The sequence below is a fragment of the Elgaria multicarinata genome, chromosome 2, assembly GCF_023053635.1.
Source record: "Elgaria multicarinata webbii isolate HBS135686 ecotype San Diego chromosome 2, rElgMul1.1.pri, whole genome shotgun sequence".
Taxonomy (NCBI): Eukaryota; Metazoa; Chordata; class Lepidosauria; order Squamata; family Anguidae; genus Elgaria; species Elgaria multicarinata.
The window spans coordinates 130,280,858-130,303,624 of record NC_086172.1 but is presented as its reverse complement, the minus strand read 5'-3'; the positions used below and the strand labels follow the sequence as shown (position 1 = coordinate 130,303,624).

Below are 22,767 nucleotides of genomic sequence, written 5' to 3'. Positions count from 1 at the left end.
ATTTTCTCTTCTCCAGGCTAAAATATTCAGTTCTTTCAACTGTTCCTGATAGGACTTGGTTACAAATCCCTCATCATCCTGGTTGTTGCTGTTCTCTGGTGCCATGATCCAGTTGGTCAATGGCCTTCTTAAATGTGGCACCCAGAACTGGCCACACAAGTGCAGAATAGAACTATTACTTCCCAAGATCTGGACACTATGCTTCTGCTAATGTAGCCTAAGACTGCATTAGCCATTTTAGCAGCCCCATCACACTACTGGCTCAGATTCAGCTTGTGATACACAAAGACACCTAGATCCTTTTCACAGATACTACTGCCAAGCCAGATCTCCCCCAACCTATATTTATTGGGGAGAAGTGTACATAACATTACTCTCTGTTGAATTTCATTGTATTGGTTTGGACCCAATGTTTCAGCCTGCCAAGTTCCTTTTGAATCTTGATTCCATCTCTTGTGCTGCTATGCCACCCCAATATCTGTCATCTATAAGTTGCATAAACTTCCCCTCTGTAACCTTATTCAAGTGATTTTAAACAAAATTATGAACAGCACAGAGCCTAGGATGGAGCCCTGGGGCAATCCACTCAGATCTCTTTCCATTTGACTTAGACCATGAATGAGTACTCATTGAACATGGTTGCTTCACCAGCTGTGGATACACCTAACAGTAGTACCACCTGGCCTACATTTTACCATCTTGTCAACAAGGATATAATGGGAGATCTTGTCAAGTGTTTTGCCGAAATCAAGATATACTATGTCAATAACATTCTTATGATCTATCAGAATGGTGACTCTACCCTAAAAGGAGATACAATTGGTCTTGCATGACTTATTTTTGATAAACCCATAAGGCTCCATGTAGCCTTGTAAAAAGAAGCAGGAAGGTGGGGTTTGCAGAGTGGCCAGCAGATCATGTACGTAATGCCTTGACTGAGTTTTATTGTTCCTGAGCCTGCCCAGCTTCACCACTGCCACCTTCTGCTGCTCTTCTTCTGCTGCTTCTTCTTCTTCTTCTTCTTCTTCTTCTTCTTCTTCTTCTTCTTCTTCTTCTTCTTCTTCCCAGTGCTATTAATCCTCATTCCAGTTGACTTCAGTCTTCCCTAAGTTGCTTTCAGTTTTATGTTTGATCTCTGCCTGTCTGCCATTAATTTTTCTATTAGTGGTCGTTAGGTTACTCAAACAACCCCCTGATTCAGTGGTGCTACTTATGCCCAGTGAGCCCCTAACAAAATCAGTCCTGACTTGCAAATTCATTGCATTTTGCATAGCAGAAATGCCTCTTGTTTTAAGTCCCCACAACTGCAATTCGACGGCTCTGCAGGAAAACCGTGAGATTTTGTATGTGTGAATAAGCATAAGATTATAGGTTTTTATCCCCTCCCTCAATCCATCACACAAAAGCAAATGTCTGTTCAGGGCACCCAGGAGAAACAGTTTGGGTGAAAAGGACTATATAAGGTCATGAGATGTGAAGCAAACAAGCAGAGATGTGATGGTACCAAAGAGATTCTTGGTCAGAAGAAGAGAAAATCATTGGGCAGTCCAATTTTAATGTATATAACCACAGGTTTTTACAAGAGAAAATCATGAATGAACACCCTGAGCAGAGAAGGTAGGCTGCAGATGGGGATGGGCTGTCTTCGCAAAAGTAGAAGCAACAGGAGCTGATGGTCTGAAATTACATGGGATGCACACAAAAAGAGGCTATGTTTACTATGGTATTGGGGAGGGGGAGGCCAAGGAGGATGCGTTTCAGAAACTGAGTATGTTCCAATGACCATGCAGAATGAATCAATGATTCCCAATGGCCAATTCTTTGGAATAGACTATATCCCACCAAGAGGCAGACAGAAACTGAATTATAAGCCCTGGGAGAAGATTATAAACCATGGGAGGGACGTTGCGGTGTGGTAGGAGGTCAAGGGAAACTCTCCCACTCCTACAGGATAAAGGAACCAGTGGGAAGTGAAGCAGAGCGGTTATGGGAGAGTTTGCTGAGCTGATGCCCCTGACCCCAAATGGATGGATGGGAAACGCGTTTCCCCAGGACGAAGCATCCGGGGCTGGGACCTCAACAGAGGAGCTGAGACGCAAAGACTTTCGCTTCTGCCAGGACGGACCTGAAAAGTCTCCGGGGTGCCTGGGCTCTCGCTAGCCGAGGGACGTCTCTTTCCGCAGCGTCTCCTCCGCGGCTCGCCGGATCCCTGGAAGAGAGTGGCGGGAATTCCCCGCCCAACCTGGGCTTGGCCACTGGGCAGGAGCCATCATCAGCCTCAAGAACGTTCCCCGGAGATCTGCAGGGAGGAGCCGCAGCGGAGGGCCGCTGGCGGCGACTCCCCTCCCCAGGGAATGCCCGCTCGCGGGGGGAGGAGGAGGAGGAGGAGGAGGAGGAGGAGGAGGAGGAGCAGAGCTCGCTTTTCTTCCTCCCGACGGTCAGCCGCAGGGATGCCACGCGGGGGCAAAGGGAGGGCGGAGGAGCTCGCCAAGGGAACGCCGAAGTTGGCAGCCAACTAGTTCCCGCTGCAGAGTTGGGGACTGCAAAGGCTGACGAGCAGCTGACAGGCTGCCCGCACCGTGCCCGGCAGCGAGGGGGTGGGAGACCTCGTGGTCTCGGCCAGCCGCTCGGCTCCTCCGCGTACCCCCGGGGCGCCTTCTCCGGCATCTCTCCCACCGATTCCGGCCCCGCCAAAGTTGACGAGCAGCCGCAGTATTTCCCGACCTGCCAGACAGACGGTGGCCGCAGCCGCGGGAGCCCCCTGGCCCTAAGTGCGGCGCCTTCCGCCGCTGGTGGGCTGGATTTGTCGAGAGGCGCCGGGTTCTCCTCCCCAGGGGCCCTGGGAATCTCGGAGGCTTCGTCAGGACCATGGACAGAACGCTGCGGTTCCAAGGCAGAGTCCAGTAGACACCACCACCACCACCACCACCCGCCGCCCCCAGGCGCAGGCCCGGTCCAGCCCGCTTGCTTCTGGATGGAGGAACTTTTCAGTCCTTCGTCTTCCATTTGACACGCGAGGTGGGCAGCGAGATCTGTAATGGCAAAGGATGTCTTCGGAGGGAGAACCAGAATCCGCCGCTGAAACCATTGCAAATACTCAAGAAACAGCAGGAACTGCAGCCACAGATGCGGGAGAGGAGGTGAGAAGCCAAGGGCAAATGGGGGGGGGGCTGCCCTGTGGTGTGTATGGAAGTCTGGGCCTGGCGGGGGGATCTTTTAATTGAGCTGCTTGTACATTAGTAGACATGCACTATTATAGCCATACATGCGTGCAGGCGCACACACTGGGGTGGGATGGAGACACATGTGTGTCTTTTGGGGATATTCATGCAGTTCGAGATTGGCGCTTGGGAAATGAACTAGATGCCAAAACCGATCCCTGGGGTTGGGCTTCACCAAACTCACGCAAAAAAAAAAAAAAAAAATGCAGGTGAGGAAAAACAATAGTAGTGAATGATGGATCCATTTTCTTTAGGAGAAAACATACACCTTTGGAGAGCTGTATAGATGTGTGTGCGTGCGTTCGTGCAACACAGGCAGAGAGAGAGAGAAGTTGTTAGGTGGACTTCTTTTCTTGCAGACGCCTAGCTGGGGCAGTAACCAACCGACTGAAATTAAATGTCCAGCAAGGCAAAGGCAATCAAGCACAAATCGTCCTTCTGATGTAGGGGCAGGGAGCTCTCCAAGGTGCTTGGAATCGTGCCTTTAGGGAAAGCACAGAATGTGCTCCATCTGAAGACTGAGCTGCTCTTCCTCATTCCTTGTAGGGAATCATCCAGCACCATCCAATGTTCCCGCAGAGACATAAAAAAAATACAATCTATTAATGAAGGGACTTCACTCTGCTTTTCTTTCATAAAAAAGTCTAATTAAGTGGTCTGCTGCTGTCTGGGTGTCATTAAATCCACTGAATTTAAATATAAATTAAAAACATAAAAATACCCCAATGTGCTGCAGTCTAGTAGACTGACCTCAAGAAATCACTGTTCTCCACCAGACTCATAAAACACTCTGAAAAGATGTTTGTATATCTTTCTGAGGACTGCTAATCTTGTCAACAAAGTCTAGATTGTCATCCACATGTGCATGGTTGGTGGCTTATGCTTTGGTTGTAATCATATTTAAAATAACTATGTATTTTAAATAAATTCTAAATTTGGGTCATCTAAAAAGCTTAGATTCTGATTCTACACTACAGACAATATTGCAACACACACACACCGACTTAAGACACTTTACACTAAAACAAACTAGCTTGCAGAAAAATAATTATAACGCTTAAACAATAAAAAAAGCAAATGATTAAAAGATAAGAAACAAAGCATTATAAAAACAAACACAGGAAAGCAAAAAATATGGCGGGGGGAGCAATCCAACCAAAGTTAAGCATTTTCATTTCCATTGTTTTCTGAACTTACAATAGAACCAATTCATAATGTGCCTACTATGCCATAATAAGTCTGTTAGTCTTTAGGGTGACACAATACTCTTGGTTGCTTTTGCTGCAACAGACTAACATGGCTAAACTGCTGAAATTTGATTTCAATCAGAAGTCCATGACTTACTTTCCCACTGAAATCAATGGGACTTAAGCATGATTAACTTTCGCTAAATTGAGCACAATGGAAATATATTCATTAGTGTTATTGCTGTGACATTTCTATCAAACATGACTTTCATGGTAAATGGAATTCTTCTCAAATTAAATATGTTAGCTTTATGTTTCAATATCCAACCATCTATGATGATGGTGTAACATGCACACCTTGTTCACTGAGTCTAGTGGAAATTGCTTGAATATGGGCACAAGTGGTTACTGTTTTGAACTGCCAAATGGTAGATCCGTTACAACTGATTTAAGGCACAATCCTATGCATGTTGAGAAAGAGAAAAGTCCTACAACTTTCAGTGTTCCCCATCCAGCTATACTGGCTGGAGACTTCTGGGAGTTGTAGGACTTGATTCTGGCTAAATAGGCATAGGATTGCACCCTTAGTTGAGCCGCTGCATTTCTCATACACAGACCCTGCTGTGTGGTTTCTTTAACAAATGGGAATAGGATGTGACTAATGTGGCTAACGCATGGTACCTCCATCATTCATCATTTATATCAGATCTGTATATGTCTAAGTAATTCAAGACATTGATTAATATGAACAGATATGGTTGGATGAACAGAAGTACTTCGAACAATCATTTCATCGATGCAGACCATTTTCACTTTACTCAGTGGTCATCCCCTACTAAAGAATAGTATTCAAAAAGCATGTCAAGGCTTACATAGATGTAAGCAAAATGTTCTTAATAACCCAGGGCAAAATGGATAATCTTAAAGAAAAACACTTTTACAGTGCAATCTTGTACATGATTGCTCAGAAGTAAGTACACAAAAAGGAAAAGTCTTAGGATGCTATAGGAAGATTTTGTTTTGTATAATAAGATCTTCCTGAGACTTTTCTCCCTTTTTGTGTACATCTTGATACTCACTTGCCTTGCACCCTACTCACAAGTAAGACCCGCTAAGTTCAATTTACTCCTAGCTAAGTGAGTACAGGATTGCAGCCTTATCCAGAACCCCAGTTATTTCTGTTATTTTACTGGATGTAACTTATGATCTTCTAGAGAGCTAGTGTAGTCCAAAGAGAGTTAGGAAGTCCTGAGTCAAATCTCACCTTAATCTATGGGCCATTTGGGTTGCTTTAAACAGATTCTGCCAGAAGTGATCAAGGATTTATTTATTTATTTATTTATTTCATTACATTTATATACCGCCCCACAGCCGAAGCTCTCTGGGCAGTTTACAACAATTAAGTATGGTGGTGGCTTGGATACAGAAGCAGGAAAGACATGGCAGGTTTGGTTGCACGTGCACCACAAGTCCTCAGGTAGCTCTCAGCCTGACAACTTGCTCTAATGATGGTCAGAACCAGAAGAAGCTGTTCTGTCCTGGTGCAGACACTGAAGACCCTTCCTTGCCAGTGAGAGAAGTGCTTGCCTTCCAGGACTGTGCTTGCATCTAGAGATGCAACACAGAGCTCAGTAGCCTCTTGGCTACTCCCCACAGAGCTCAATAGCCTCTTGGCAGGCCTTTTAGCATCTCTGGCAAGTGGGACTGGGTGTCTGCAGCTTTTGGAGAAAGCCACCTTCAGGGGTTGCTGGCTGACAGTTTAGATGGACCAGGCTATAGGTATGGAGCCAGGGTCTCCAATCTGGTGCCTATGACCGGCGATGTGCCTGTAGACATTTGTCTTGGTGCATAACAGGCTCCCCCTGATTTTAATTTTATTTCTTAATATCTTTTTTTTTAACTGGGAAGCTGGCATGATTCAAAGCAAACTGCTACTTTTCAGCGCCATCTTTATTTGAGACCAAAAGAGTGGTTTTCTGTTTTGGAGCTCAGTCCCCATTTATGTATACCAGTTGCTGGGGAGCATGGGCAGGAGGGTGCTGTTGCACTCATACCTGCTGAGGGGTTTCCCGTGGAAGCTGGTTGGCCACTGTATGAACAGAATGCTGGACAAGTTTGGCCCTTGGGCTAATCCAGCATGGCTCTTCTTATGTTCTCTGCCCTTCTACTTAGGCTTTTAGGCAAGTTCCATTTCTTTTAGGCCATGTCTACACCAGCCCAACAGTCCAGGCTGGTCGCACAGGGACTCCTGGGGGCAAGGGGTGATGAGCACTGGTTTTCCCAGGGATACAAAAAACCCTGGGAAAACCCAATTCTTCCTGCAGTCTCGGGAGGTATAGGCACCCCATCTCAGCTTCTCCCTTCCTCCCCTTGAGTAGTGGGGTTCAGTAGAGGGAAGGAGCTGGGCTGGGAGGAATACAGGAACATCAGGGGGGAAACGAGGTTGAGCCTTTTTTTTTTACCTTAGTTTTTGTTGGAGCGCAAGTGCACTCCAGTTCCTCTTCTTTCTTTCTTTTTTAAAAAAGGCGTCCCCGATGGGCGTGACGTCCAGGATGTCACGTGGCCGTTTGGATGCAGGGCGATAATCCTGGAAGCAGGTAAGTCTGGGATCATCTCCTCTGCATCCCGTTACACCCTTTGGTGTAGAAAGTGCCTTAGTCTCACCACTTTGCCTTCTAGGAAATTAACATTTTGGGACTGGCAATTTGCTTAGCCATACTTCCCCTGATCACTGGCACTGCCGACTACCACTAGTTATTTTAATAGTATTTTATTGTTTTATTGATTGATTTTTAATCTTTGAACTGCTTTGTATTTTTTAAAAACAAAACAAAAAGTAGTATAGAAATATTTAAAGATAAATAAATAAATGAACCCCCATTGTTCCAATTGGTTTATTACCCAGTGGATCCTGCAATGCTGGCTGGGGAGTGCTGGGAGTCATAGGACTTCTTTTCTGTCTAAACACGCATAGGATTGTGCTCAAAAGCATTGTGGCTGCAGCTCCTTGTCCATACTGGAAGACCTCAGATTTTCTGGAACTGTTTTTCAGGCAAAACATGAGGCTACACAGTAGAACAGTAGTTAAAACAAACAACACAAAGCCACTCCTGAGCAGAAGCAGAAGCTCTGCCCACATCTCTTTGTACCTGTTATTTATTTCACTCATTTCTGCCTGTGGGATTAAATGGCTGAAGTCCAGGGGTGCTTTTAACTTGCCTCTTATGTCTCAAAATAAACATGGGAACTGCACAATCTAATTTGCTAATCTTTTTAAATGAAAGAGAGGTAACTTCAAGGATCCAAGGATACATATTATTGAAATCTACCCTCTGGGACAGTATCATAGCCATGATACTAAATATATATATATATATATATATATATATATATATATATGTATATATATATATATATGGAAGTTTTCAATTAGCTTGGCCTGACTCCTGTTGCCAATACAGAGACATGATGTAAGCAGATTTTCTACAATATAAAAAGCACAGAAATGTTGCCTCGTATTCCAGCTTCTAAAAATGCTGACTGCCAATTTCAACAGAGAGCAAAAAAGGCTGTACTACCTACACACCCATTTACAAGTGTTTTTGCATGGTCCTGCCGTGCCAAAATGTAGACGCCTGCTCACAACAATCAGTCCAGATTTCTTCAACCTCTGGATGCATCATACTACAATTCCCATGCTGGCTGGGTAGGGTAGGAGCTGTAATTTAACACATCTGGAGGGCACAAGGTTGGGGAACGGTGGATTAGTTCATTTCCTGGGGCTGTCTTCACGGCACTAGGTTGGCACTTTCCCTCTCCCAGGGCATGTAATCCCGATGCCAAGGAAGGAGTGCAGGTTTTCTGGACAGCCATCCAGGTTCCAGAGCCACCCCTGTCCTCTTCCTGGTGGAAGGCAACCAATCCCTAGTTGCTTTCCACCAGGCTTCACCCCTGGGTTGACCCCGGATTGGCCCTGGAGCCATTACACAACAGAAGCGCAGTGTTGATGTTGTTCCCTCTGAAAAAGTCAGGGTAAATCCCTGAGTTTTTCAAAACACAGCATCACGGGGAAGCCCCAGAGTGGCTGCAAACCTGCACTTGAGTTGTCTAACTCACGCGGCACAGATCCACAGCCACCGTGGGGCTTTCCCTGTGTATAGACAGCCCCTCATTTTCAAGATGGAGATTAGAAACTGAAGACGCAATCCTATGCATGTTTAGACAGAAAAGCTCCTACAACACCCAGCATGATGTAGGACTTTTTTCTGTCTAAACATGCATAGGATTGTGCCCTGAATGAATTAGTCACTGGTAGGTGTTGCTGGCTATAATCTTATTGAATCTCACTCTGCGTACTAAATTATCTTTGCCCATCCTAATTTGAAGTCTGAAATGGTGCTCATATATATATATATGAGTGGCTAGAATTTGCATGCAATCATTACTTTCCTGTGGCACAACAATCATGAGAAGAGGAGGTGGGAGCTGATCAGTCTCTTATGGAAGAATGGCACTGCTTCCTTTTCTCAACGTTCTACTAATAATGGTAATACCTTGATTACATTTTTTACAGCTGCTACATTCTAGTTTCTATTTCTGAAAAAGGTCTGGGTTCCTCCTCCCTTTCCCCTGATTGTAGTGCTTGTAAATTGATCCACTTAGTTCATAATCTCTGGTGTTATTATCATTATTTTATATTTCTCTGTTGGCCTTCTGATGGCCTATTAGTTAGACTATGCAAAATCTTTCAAGGCAAGATTGAAAATAAATGGCTTTCCTTGCATTACACAAGGAAATTATAGCATACTAATGCTCAGCATTAACATAACTCTTTTCCAAAGCACCATATACTTACTTTCGGTAATCTTTACAAAAACCTTGTATACTAGGTAGGGTGACCATCTGAAAAAGGGGACAGGGCTTCAATATCTTTAACAGTTGATAGAAAAGGGAATTTCAGCAGCTGTCATTTGTATGCATGCAGCACCTGAAGACATTTCTTCTGCATCACAACAGTTCAAGCTTCAGGAGCCCTGCCCTCTTTGGTATCTGGTCAAGAGGGCAGGGCTCTAGCAGCTTTAACTGTTGTGATGAGGGAATTTCACCAGGTGCTGCATGCATACAAATGACACCTGCTGAAATTCTCTTTTCTATGCAACTGTTAAAGATACAGGAGCCCAGTCCTCCTTTTCATATGGTTACCCTAAAACTAGGTCACTATTCTTAAGCCCATTTTATAGCAGTTCAATACAACTGTTAAAGATCCAGGAGCCCTGTTCTCCTTTTCATATGGTCAGCCTACATGTATAGGATTTCAATAGGCCACAATCCACCCCAGAGGTAGGTGCACTGAAGCCCACTCATTTCAGTAGGCTTCAGTATGGGTAATTGGTTGTTTATTTTTATTTCACCAGGAAGCCATAATTAACTGTAGCTCCCAACTGAGTGGATACTCAGGGGCAACTGGGATTCTGCTGAATGTGAGAGAGCCTTATCTCTTCATCGCTGCAGTTTCACACACAGACTGCTGAGACCCTACTGAGTGGAATGTAAGCATCTCAGCTCTGTGCAGGGATTGCAGCCAAGTCTTGAAAAGTGTAGTTCTTTTTTCTCTTCTCCATAATTCTTCATATTTCCTTCTCCAAAGTCCTGGACAATTCCTAGTGAGCAAAACAGTTCTGCTGCAGCAGTCTTATACAGAGACTAGGACATTAAAGGTGATTTAGGGTGCCATCCTATTCATGTTAAGACAGAAAAAAGACCTACAATGCCCAACATTCCCCAGCCACCATGGCTGGCTGGGGAATGCTGGGAATTGTAGGACGTTCTTCTGTCTGAACATGAATAGTATTGCACCCTTAATTAGAAAAACATTACCACTTCCCACAGAGGCCTGCCACAGTGTTGCAAACCTTTATGAAAGAGAAAGTTATTTACCATATATCTACTACAGCCTTCCTCCATAGAGTGCAAGGCAGTGTGCATAGGTTGTTTTTTCTTCCTATTTTAAGATTATAACAACCCTGTGTGGTAGATCAGGTTGAGAAATGGCAACTAGCTCAAGACCAGCCAGTTTGTTTAATTGCTTAACATAGATTTGAATCCAGGGCTCCCTGGTCCACATCTAACATTCTGTCTGCTATATGAGGAATCCTGAAACTCAAGCCCGTTGGCTAAACTCAGCCTGTCTGGGGTCCCAATCTGCCCTTCCATGAATGGCCATACTTCCTTCCCCTGCACCGCCCCACCCACCAACCTACCATTTTGTGGCTTCCTCATTCCACAAAATTGAAATGCCTCTGCTAAAGCTTAGTTGCTAACAGTAAGAGCTTTAAGCTAAAATATCTGTTACTTTGGATAACTTTGGATATTGGCCCCGCCCCTTTTGCCCCATCCATCCCTGGAATGCATCTTCCCGCCCGGAGATTCTTTGAAGTTGAATTCGGCTCTCAGGTTGAAAGAGGTTCCTCAGCCCAGTGCTATCCCACACTGGTTCCTGCAGCAGCCTAGAATTCAGGCTGTCAGGCAGAAGGTTCCTTCCATAGTCTTTCTATCTGGTATCTCAATTTAATGAAATAGAATCAGGTGTTATGCAAAAAGAGCCCACACACACAGACAAAAAAATGTTCACAAGAAAATGTGGGAGTAAGATAGGTACTGACTTTGTCAGAAATAAACAAATGCATTTATATTTATAGATCGACAAGGTATGGAGTGTTTGCAGGCTCTTTCATTCATTCTTAGATCAAAGGGAAGAACATTTCTTTTCAGTATCTGACAAGACAGCTCACAGAAGAATTTGTTACCTAATTATCACCAAAAGCTTCTCCAGCAGCAGAGAACAGCATGTGGACACACCCAGGAACATGCAACAAATGCAGTATTTGTCCAGGTGTTCTGGGGAAACCCTGCCTAAAGCTTTTTATTTTCCTGATGGCGGTGATTCACAGCTTCGTTCCTTAGGTGCCTTGGGCTACTCCCAGCCCTCCAAAAAGCAAGGTTTTATTGGTCCTGCCAAAATGGTTCCCATGGCCAGCAGCAGCAAATCCTAGATTACTGATACAGATCTTTTCTATATGAGACATTTATGGTGTGCTCATGTTTCCTCACTCATGAAAGTTGCAGGTGCTTTACATGGTGTCATCCTCCTCCAGGGTTACTGCCATGCTTTCTGTGAATTGTGGCATGAAACCTTGGTGCATTTGCATAATTCCGCTACACCACAGTGCCACCTAGTGGGAGTGTAATGGAACAAATAGAAAGGCTGAGAAAGAAAAACCCCAGAAAAAAAAAACACATGTAAAGGAGCTAATCTTAATCCCACAAAGAATCTGGAAGCAGAAGCCGCAGTAAAGTGGTCGGTTAAAAGCTTCATGCAGAAAAGACCTAGAGCTCCATCAGATAAGCATTTCATTGTACACTCCTTACTGCACACTCATGCATTTTTGCGGGTCCCTCTCACAACGTCATTTGCCTCTCACATGCCTCCCACCTCCTCTTGCCTTCTTCGCACCACAAAAAACCACTCCAGTAAGTCTGACTTATTTTTAAAGATGAAAGTTGCCGCTATCTCCTGCTATGTGCAGGAGAAGCAGTGCGATGAAAATGGCCCACTGAAGTGCACATTGTTTACTTCCTCTTTTAAAAGAGGAAGTAATGAGGGACAAACACACGGGCAGAGAAGTGACGGTAAGCAAACGTGATTTTCCCTTCTGTGATGAGACCCTTAAGAATGACAGATGATGCAAACTCTCCATGGGACTGAGGAAGGAGTTTGGGAGCTGACCTGTAGGTTCTACCGTAAGACAGCCTTCCCCAACCTGGTGCCCCCCCAGATGCTTTGGATAACAATTCTCATCATCCCAGACATTGGCCAGCTTGGCTGTGGGCAATGGGAGCTGTAGTCAAAAACATGTGGAGGACACAATTTGGTGAATATCTTCAGAGGACCTATCACTATGAAGGCATTATTGTCCACCTAAAAATCTCATTTTATTATTGTGAATTACTTTGCAAACTGTTACGACTGACTTGAAAAGTGATGTACAACATTATAAAACACATAAATATATATTATTCAGAATGTGTGGAGTGGGGTGGTAGAATTCTTGACTGTAGGTGAGGGACATTTTTTTTTTAATCTCATCTATAAAGCTTTTTAGCACTAAAACTGCCTCCCTGATGTGCTAGTTTATTACAGGCAGGGAGGTGTTTTTTTTTTAAAGGAGGGAATATTGAAGATACAAGCCTACATCTGCTGTGAATTTGAACTAGGACAGTCCAGAATTTTATCACCTCATTCTGCATGATGCCTTGATCTGATCTCAGTAAGTGGCCTTAAAAAATCTTGCAAAAAGTAGTGCATCAAAAGGTTTCACACTATAAGTTCTAAACAAATGATGAGTAATGCAAGTGAAAGTGATTTTATTAGCATCTTAATTAACTTCAAGGACGCTCTTGGAAAGTCTTTTATAAGACTTGGGAGCGGTTCATTAATTTGTTGCTCATTTGTAACAGCAGGTAGCAATGCTTATGCAAACTCTCCAATTGCACATTATGGTGATAGGGAAGTTTTAAATTATTGTGTAAGAATAGCAATAATTGATAAAGTAAAGACAGGGAGGAATAAATTCAAAAAACTGTGATCAATGGGACCAAGACTGGAAAGCATTGTACTCTTTGAAAAACTAAACAATTTGCAAAATAAAACAAAATATAATAACAATACAAGGACCTGATCCAACAGATACACAACCATCCAATGAAGCCAAGCTTGCAGCCAAATTGATATTTGTATATAGGCTTATGCACGCTGTGAGAGTCCTACCCATTGCTGAGTGAGCATAGAATCAGGAATGTCTCTTTAAAAGCAGTGGGGCTGAGAATCCACTCTGAGTTTCAATCAGAACCAGTCTGAACTCTAAAGGAGATATATATGGTTGGATAAATCCTTTAGAGTTCCGACAAACCCAGAACAGATTCACAGCCCCACTGAAATTGGAGCCACCAGCTTCCACTTCTAAAAAAAGGCAGGCATCTGGCAAGCATGTTTGGAAGTTATTCTTACCCTCATTTCACACCACTCTGAATAGATCCAATTGAAGGACATGGGGAGATTCATACATAATCTTTGGAGCTGCTTTGAGATCTCAGCCAAGATTGTTTGGGGGCCTGCCCTGCCCAAACCCAGACCTGGCATTTCTACCCCCACCCCGACTACCCATGAATATGGAGACCCTGCAGTTAAGGGGTTCAGCTATGCCTGCAGGGTTGTTGTTGTTGTGAGTACTTAAATGTATGACATAGCAAAGGGTTTGCATTTTATGGTTAGTGGGAGTTTCCTTAGAATATTTCACCATCATAATGATGGCTGGATTTGGATGCACCCTTGAACATACTTGATTAATCCATTCTGCAGTAACTGTTTGGTTATTTAGGATGTTGCAGGCTGCAAAAATTTCCTTAACGTTCCCATGTAAGAAGAAGTTAAAGTAGGGAGTATTATGTCTGGGTCTCCTGCTTAACTTCAGGGAGACTGGTTCTGAAGAAGCCTTTGGCGAGAACTAGCCGGGCCAACCTTCTCTCAGCTTCCTTTAGTCTGCGGCATACTCTAGGATCAGCTAGCCTTGCAGTGCCCTCCCCCTCAGAAGAATACTGATTTTGCACAGACTGTGTGCTGTGAACATGTTCAGAGATAAGGTCTGGCGAAGGTTCATTCCCACCCACCTCTTCCACTCCCTGTATAGGCTGGTATGTTTCTGGCACCATCTCTTCTGCCTCAGAATCTGATTCTGATTGATTGCCTGAAACTTCTTTCCCCAGCCTACAAGGAACAGGCCTAGTCATGACAAAGATTCTCAGATCTTGAAAAGCAGGAAGGTAGTTGAGAATTTGAACATGAAAATTCAATGTTCAATGGAGAATTCATTAACTAATATTGGTTATTCCATTCACTGATGTGCCTTAACAGCTCCAGCTTGCTTTTGTTCAGGACAGCATTAGAAAGAAAATGGGGCACGGGGGGGGGGGACAGGATGCTTCTAACTCTGGCACATCAGAATGTCAGTAGCAAACAATATCTGGTCAACAATGTATACAAAAGCTTGATTATAATATTTAAAATGATCTCACGAGAATTTCTCTCTCTCTCTCCTTTTCGCTCTCTGATTCTCAGCAACAACCAGTCAAGCAGTCTTTGAGTTCTTCCATGTGCAGAGAGTCCCACTGGAAGTGCTTGCTCCTCTCTGTTCTTATGTACGGCTGCCTAGGAGCAGTAGCTTGGTGCCAGCTCACACAAGTAACGAAGCTCACTTTTGATAGTTCTTTCAAAGGCAAGTCTATGATCTACCATGATAGCCCTTGCTCTGATGGCTACGTGTATATTCCACTAGCATTTCTCACCATGCTCTATGTGGTCTACCTGGTGGAGTGTTGGCACTGCCGTGCCAAAAGTGAGCTCCAGTACAAAGCTGATGTGGAAAGCGTCTATGACCGAATTGCCAGAATGAAGCAGGCCACGCCATGCATATGGTGGAAAGCCATAAGCTACCATTTTGTCCGACGAACCAGGCAGGTGACTCGGTACCGCAACGGTGATGCCTATACAACCACTCAGGTCTACCATGAGAGAGTCAACACCCACGTGGCTGAAGCTGAGTTTGACTATTCCCACTGTGGATTCAAGGACATCTCTAAGGAGCTCATGGGCCTGGAGTGGTATTCGGCCACAAAACTAAAGTTCACCAAGTGTTTCAGCTTTGCAAATACGGAGTCTGAGAACTCTTACCTGACACAAAGGGCTCATTTCTTTACAGAGATTGAAGGGTTGGATGATTATATGGAGGTCAGGGAAGGCATGAAACTCAAAAACATAGACTTCAAAGAGCTCATGATGGCCTATGGGGACCCAGACCATCTCCCTTGGTATGTATCCCACTATGCTTTCTGGGTGGCTGCTTTGATGATGATTTCATGGCCTCTCAGAGTTTTCATGGAATATCGGACTGCATATGTACACTATCATGTGGAGAAGCTCCTTGGGGTGGAGTACAGAGTGTCAGCTGTGGTTGAAGAGCCCTTGTACAGATATCGCATACCCCGGGTTAGCACTCAGGACAGCACTGAACTTGAGTGGCACATCTGTACCAATCGTCAGCTGATTCCCAGCTACTCAGAGGCCATGCTTATGGACCTGACAAATGCCCCCATATGCAATGGCTACTCCTTTTGCAGATACAGTGAAATTACTCGTGGCTGTGAGCACTGCCATCATGCTTCTAGTACCTCCTCCATCTTCTCTCGCCATGCCTTCTACAGCTGCAGTGGAAATTCACAGGTCTCGCTCAATACCAGCCGCTTCTCCTTGTGCCGGATTCATGGCTCTCACAGGACAGGCCTCTGGAGGAGTCACAGTAGCAGCATCGCCGATCGTGGCTGCCAGAATGACCAGTGCTGTTCCCACTCTAGCCAACTGGCCATCAATGAAAACCCACCCACTTACCATGATGCTCGGTTTTTCCCAGTACTAATTGTGCATAGGCCAGAAGGGCAGGAAGGGAGGCACTTCTTCCTCCGCCGTGCGTCCTGCCTGGAAACCTCACTGTGAATATGCTTCTTGTCTCTCCATTAGGACAGCTTCACTATCCAAACACAGTTTGCCAGTGATATTGATGCCAGGAAGGCTATACAATGCAACTGATTAAGTCTCTGTTGTTCATTTCTCCAAATAAGGAGGTGTGTTTCCTCAGGCGTCTAAGAAGGGTCGATTCTAAGTGTAAGGATCAATTAATATGTTTATTAGTGTTGTTTGTTATCCTGCTCTTCCTCCAAGCTGCTCAGGGCAGTGTTCATGGGATTACCCTAGCATATAGTTACAATAACTTTATGATTAGAGCTTGGTTGAAAGAACATTATTATTATTATTATTATTATTATTATTATTATTATTATTATTATTATTTGCATTTTTATACTGCCCAACAGCCGAAGCTCCCTGGGTGGTTCACATAATTTCCCCAAAGCTATCCAGCTAGCTTCATAGCTGAACAGAGATTTGAACCCAGGTGTCCCTAGTCAAAATCTCACATGCTATCTTCTACATCATAGCACACAAGCACCTGTTTAGTTATAAGGTGGTAAGACTCACACATGGTGACTTTGTTATCTCATTTTCACACCAGGAAACTATTGTGTATGGATCTGCAGACATAATAGAAACATTTTGTCTGAAATCACCTTTATCTTCTCTCCGTCTCTCTTCATTTTCCTCCTGAAATTTATTTATTTATTTATTTATTTATTTATTTATTACATTTTTATACCGCCCAGTAGCCAAAGCTCTCTGGGTGGTTCACAAAAAATAATATACTTTCCCTCCTATTTCTCATATTTTCTTTTTCTTTCTGATTTTCCCATTCTTTTTTTTCTTTCTTTTTTCTTTTTGCATTCATACAGTCATGTTCATTTAAGGGCATGCAATTACTTTGCTAACGTTAATGCATTTGACATCCTTCATCCATCATAGGAAGAAGGGAACCACTGCCATACAAAATGCCAGATATTTTTTCTCCCTAAGATCATACATTTAAGCTAGGGTCTCTGCATGTCACACTCTTCTGTAATACTTCTGCTTAAAAGCAGGCAGGTGAAAGGGTAATTTTCTTCCTTCATTTGGTAGAAAAAGCTACTTCACTTCCCACACCATGCTGATGAAAATAAATAGTCAAACCAGGCTTAACCATTATGCCAAGCATATTATAGTACCCCAGCCAAGCCAAGACTCCTGCTAGTTTATTGTTACCTGAATATCTCTATTAAAGTGCACAGCAGTTCATGTGGTCACTCAGATCCCTTGAAACCCCCCACAGTTTGAAATATGGGAGTTGTCACATATCAGTGGAACAATGATGATGTTCCCGACCATGGGGAAATTCATGACCTCTTCCTGATAGCATGAAGAGAAGGATGACCATCATATCTAACCTGCAGTCATTTTCAGGGATGGGGGAAAAGGGGGAGCACTTCCTTCGCTGTTTTTGTGTGTCAAGAAGAGAGTGTATAATATGGACCTGATATATTTGACAGATTCATTCCAAGGCTCACAGTAGAGCAGGGATGGGCAGGAAGTAGATGTTTTGGACTTCAGCTCCACCATTCCTGACTATTGGCCATGCTGACAAGGTTTTCGGGGAGCTGAAGTTCAAAACATCTAGATCTCTTTATCTTCTGCTCACACCTGCCTTAGAGGTCACACATCTTCCAAACTGCCATTATCTCCAACCTTGTCATAGTGAACCCTTCTTCCCTTTCCAGAGTTTTTCTCTATCTTTTCATTGTTCTAATTTTTAAAAAAATACCTTTCTCCTGTTCCTTCATCCTCTTTCTCTCCTTTTGTTGGATGTTTTGATTCATTCAATTCCTTTGCTCCTTCCAACACCAGTTACCTAGTCCAAGTGCTTGTTCTCATTTTCAACAAACAGTCAGCTGGCACTGATTAAAACAATTTCCATTCAGCAGGGAGTTAACTGGACGTATGTTCCCGGTAGGTAGATAATATGGATTAGCTTTAGCACAAGCAGCGATTTGCACTGCTGTGCATCTAGTCCTGCGCCTCTCATATAGAGCAAAGCCAGCCACAGCTTTGCACTACATGCAACCTCCTTGCCTAACCCCGTGCTATCCCATATGGCATAGAATGCCATGCAAAGGAGCTGGATACAACATGAGTTTCCACTACTGTACTTGTGCATCACATTATTAGTGGCTGCTGGTAGATCAGCAAAGGGACTTGCGTAGAATACCATAACAAAATTGGAGGTTGCCCCTTTGAGGGTTTACTCTTACGTTATGTTTTTAATGGTATTTCTAATGAGAAAACACTTTGTAGATTTTGTCTTGCTGGTTCTAACAACAGCCCAACAAGAGGTGGAGATGGGTAACTCTAATTTCCATTTTACATATGGAAAGCTGAGACTGAAGAGTGGTTCACACATGTATGTACTTCACTTGATTTCTCAACTCTTGCTTACTGAACACTCGGTGACTCTCAACCAAACGTGTGGACTGTTTCCACTGAAAAGCACTGCATTTGAAGTGGCATGGGGTGATATGAAATGTCCATCTGCAATGACTAATCTGTAATACATGCAAGTCACAGACAATGAGCGACAAAGGTGAATGTGTGAATCAGCCTTCAGAGCTGGTGACTTACACAAGGCCATTCAGTGCTGAGCAGGAATTTGAACTCTAGTCATTGTCCAATACTCTGTCCACTGGATCACACCAGCACTCTGTTCTGCTCACATAGTGGCTTATATGTAAGGAACCTGAGCAGCTAATGAAGAATCCAGACAATACGCATTGACTTCTGCTAATAATAATAATTTTAAAAAAACATAGCTCTCCGTTCCTTTCTATATATTCAATCAATCTCTTAAGATTTGTTGACTGTTACTGCTGGAAATACTAGTTACATTGCTGAAAACCATGGTTATCCTGATCCTTCATCACTCTGCTTCTACGTAATGGATTTTAAAGCCACTATATGTTTTATAATTTGGTGCTAATCAGGAGCTGGTGTGGAATTCTGTATTACAGCAGTCTTGGGTATTGAAGTTATGCATCGATGTTGTATGTTGAGCTATGCACTTTAGCCAGCCCCAGTCATTCCCAGTCCATAAACATTGCAAGGACTCTTATAAGCAGGGCTGGAATAAAATAAAATAAAAAATCTTCTCAGGTACAACTATGTCAAACTTCAAGACACCTTCCAAACAGCAGTCTTCACACACACACACACACACACACACACACACACACACACACAGAAAGAGAAAGAGAGAGAGAGGGAGAGGGAGAGGGAGAGAGAGAAGAAACCCTGAGAAGCAATTTATATTTGGGTCGGAAATGGTGATGATCATCCCTGGATTACAGCAGATAGCCATATTCTAGTCATTGTCTTTTAGAAACAACTTAAACAAAGACTTCTGCAGCCACTGCAAAGCAAATAAACTATTAAGCAATGTCTAACTAGGGACTGAGTTCTCACTCCCATTTTTTTTACCCATATGTTGAAATTTGTAGTGTCTGTTTGGTATGTGTAGATGATTATATATGCATATCTGGGCACATAAATGATTGTTTCTTATGGCACTGACTGTTGCATCACCTGAAATATAATTCGTTTTGATATAATTATTCTTTTTTGCAATGGTGTGTTTATTTTACCATACAAGAGGCAGGCATTGCTTTATACTATGAAGACTTGACAGGGAAGTCAGTGGAGTCAGTGCAAAATGTCTTTCTGGTTTTCATAATAGTTAAATATAAGTGCCTTCTTCTTTGTATTCAATTATATAAACTGGAGAATATCATGTTAGTTTTACTTTGACACAGATAATTACAGAATTATCACATACCAGCTTTACCACAAGTACCTGTCAGTTAACATGAATGCAGAGAGAACTCAAATTATGGAGAGATTTTAGAGTCCATACCGACATTTGTTTTTCCTTCTGTGTCTCATTACAATTTTGAAAAAAAATATTTAGGACCAAAGAAAATTGGTGATGAATCATGTCTTATGTTCACTGCTATTTAAGCTGCAATCTTACCTGGAAGAAAGTGCAAGTGAATTCTTACTACTGAGCAGACATGCATTGGGTCATGCTGTTAATCTTCATCCATCCTAAAAGCATCAGAAGGATTCATATATGAGAACAGTAATTCTGACTCATAGCAATGATCCATCCAGCACATACTTCCTCACTACCCTTATGACATGATCCAGAACCTGCACACAAATCTTTCCCTGGAGATTGTGGAAAAGCTGGAAGCAGTGAGAAACTGTAAGCAGGAAGAAGTAAGGCATGCAGTAGATATTGCAAGAGTATAATCTCAGGGTCCTATCATTTATATCTGACCAGTCCAGAGACTTCATGCTACCTGTCAATCACAGGAGCCAGTAATGTACACCCTACTCTTCTGCTCCTAAAATGAGGCTTGTGCAATGAGCACACACAGCCCCAAGTACTAGTTTGCCAAACTAGGTCCCAACTTAGATTATGAGGCTCAATTCGAGCCCCAGAATCTAACACCTTAGAAAAAAAGCATTTAATAAGTATAGGGATGAAACCTGCACACACCACAATAAGAACATTTTATGTATTTTATGCTTGCTGTTGTTCCCCGCCTCAATCCAATCAGAGAGGAGGATAAGAAATATTATTATTATTATTATTATTATTATTATTATTATTATTATTATTATTATTATTATTATTGCCATGCTGGATCTGACCATGGGTTCATCTAGTCCAGCATTCTCTTGATGCATCATTCAGCAAGGGGTTGCACTCAATGGCCTTATAGGCTCCTTCCAACTCTACAGTTCTATGAACCAGCTCCCCATGAAAAACCCACAAGTAGGATATGAGTGCAACAGCACCCTCCCATCCATGTTCCCCAGGAACTGATGTAGATAAGCATACTGATACTGGAGATAGCATATTGTAGCCATTGACAGCCTTCTCCAGGGATTTAAAGCCATCCAATTTGGTGGCCATCACTGTCTTGTGGTAGTGAATTCCATAGTTTAACTATGGGCTGCATGAAGAAGCACTTCCTTTTATCTTTCCTGAAACTCCCACCAATAAGCTCCATGGGATGACCCCAGGTTCTAGTATTATGAGAGATGTCAAGTGACATAGATTGGCTAAAGTATACTTATTTCCTGGTGCTGAAATGATAAAAAAAAGAATATGTAGGATCTTTACTCCTGTCTTCAAGGTGTCTTTACAAGTTCTTGACAGTGTGAAACTTTTTAGTGGACTTCTTTTGATGAAATGACATATAGCCATTCATAGGGTGACCATATGAAAAGGAGGACAGGACTCCTGTATCTTTAACAGTTGTATTGAAAAGGGAATTTCAGCAGCTGTCATTTGTATATATGGAGAACCTGGTGAAATTCCCTCTTCATCACAACAGTTAAAGCTGCTGCAGGAGCTATACTAGAGTGACCAGATTTAAAAGAGGGCAGGGCACATGCAGCTTTAACTGTTGTGACAAAGAGGGAATTTCACCAGGTTCTCCATATATACAAATGACACCTGATAAAATTCCCTTTCCAATACAACTGTTAAAAATACAGGAGCCCTGTCCTCCTTTTCATATGGTCACCCTAGCCATTCAGCAAATCCAAGACTATGTCATGTATAATTAGACAGAGACAGGGCCAGCTCCAGGTTTGAGGTGGCCTGCTGTAAAGAGCCCTCTTGTGGCCACTCTCCTACATCAATGCTTCCCCTGATGGGAGTTAGCAAACCACTATTTTAGTTTCCCACTATGTCTTGGAATGATATAACATCAGGGGCATTGTGGGAAATTTAAATGGAGCTCTGGAACCAGGGGGGAAATGGTTTAAGGGGGTCCACTGGGGCCATGGCTGCTGCCTGGGGATACTGGGTGCTTACGCCAGACCTGGATGGGCATGATGAAAGAAACAGAGTGGAGAACAACATGTTTCCATGCATGATGCACTGGCAGAAGCATGTTTCAAGGTTTAACTGTGTCAAAAGGCACTGATGTTGTAAGAAAATCCCTAATCAGAGTTGTCATTGAGCAATATGGTTATACAAGGTATGAAAGCCTTAGAAATTAGAATGGGCAGGGCAAACCATTACCACCCAGATGAAATCACTGTGCTCATCATTTTTGTGTGTACTAAGTCCATTGGAATGTTCCTGGTCTTTCTCCTCCTCTTTGTTTTGGCCCTCAAAAATTCTTGAGAAGCCTTAAAGAGTCTCTCTAATCTTTTGTTTGAACATGCCTTCTACCAATATATCAAAGCTCACCTAGACCACACAGCTGAGTTAACTAATCAAAATCAATGGTACCTGTCATTCAGAGCAGTCCTTAGCATTGGAAAAACTCCTTTGACCTGGGGCTGAATGTACTTGTTGCAAAATACACCGATACCCAGTAAATGAAAAACCCATCAGAACAAGCTGTCATCCTGGATCTTAGTTCCTCACCGTCATGTTAGTCACTCCTTCAATGTACCAATGCAATATGACAGGCCTCTTGTCTGGCTGCTAAAGGAATCACTGTGCCCTTTGAAGAAGAAAAAATTGGAAAGGGTTTGCCTTTCAACCAAGTGTGGTGATCATTAATGTTACCTGAGCCTAATCGACACCAAGCAGGATATTGCACTATGAAAGTAGTATGAGAGCAGTATATAAAAGGCAGGAGCCACACTACTGCTTTATAGTGGTATCGAAGTACACTGACAACTGTTGGGGCCCATTGACACAGACCATATACCGCTTTCATGCCGCTATATCCTGCTTGGTGTGGCTCCT

The 22,767-nt window shown here is 43.1% G+C and overlaps 1 protein-coding gene across 1 annotated transcript; it reads left to right on the top strand.

Moving 5' to 3' along the window:
• Positions 1–3,047: 3,047 nt before the first annotated feature.
• Positions 3,048–16,013, top strand: LOC134393431 (transmembrane protein 151B-like). The gene is made up of 2 exons (XM_063118457.1): positions 3,048–3,140; positions 14,583–16,013. Exons 1-2 carry the CDS (start codon positions 3,048–3,050, stop codon positions 16,011–16,013), a joined length of 1,524 nt encoding a protein of 507 aa, XP_062974527.1.
• The last annotated feature ends 6,754 nt before the right edge of the window (positions 16,014–22,767 follow it).

Bases quoted from the DNA above. Each gene is read 5' to 3' on its own strand.
- LOC134393431 (XM_063118457.1), top strand. From the start codon at position 3,048: ATGTCTTCGGAGGGAGAACCAGAATCCGCCGCTGAAACCATTGCAAAT. The intron at 3,141-14,582 runs GTGAGAAGCCAA...TCTGATTCTCAG, and splicing joins CCACAGATGCGGGAGAGGAG to CAACAACCAGTCAAGCAGTC.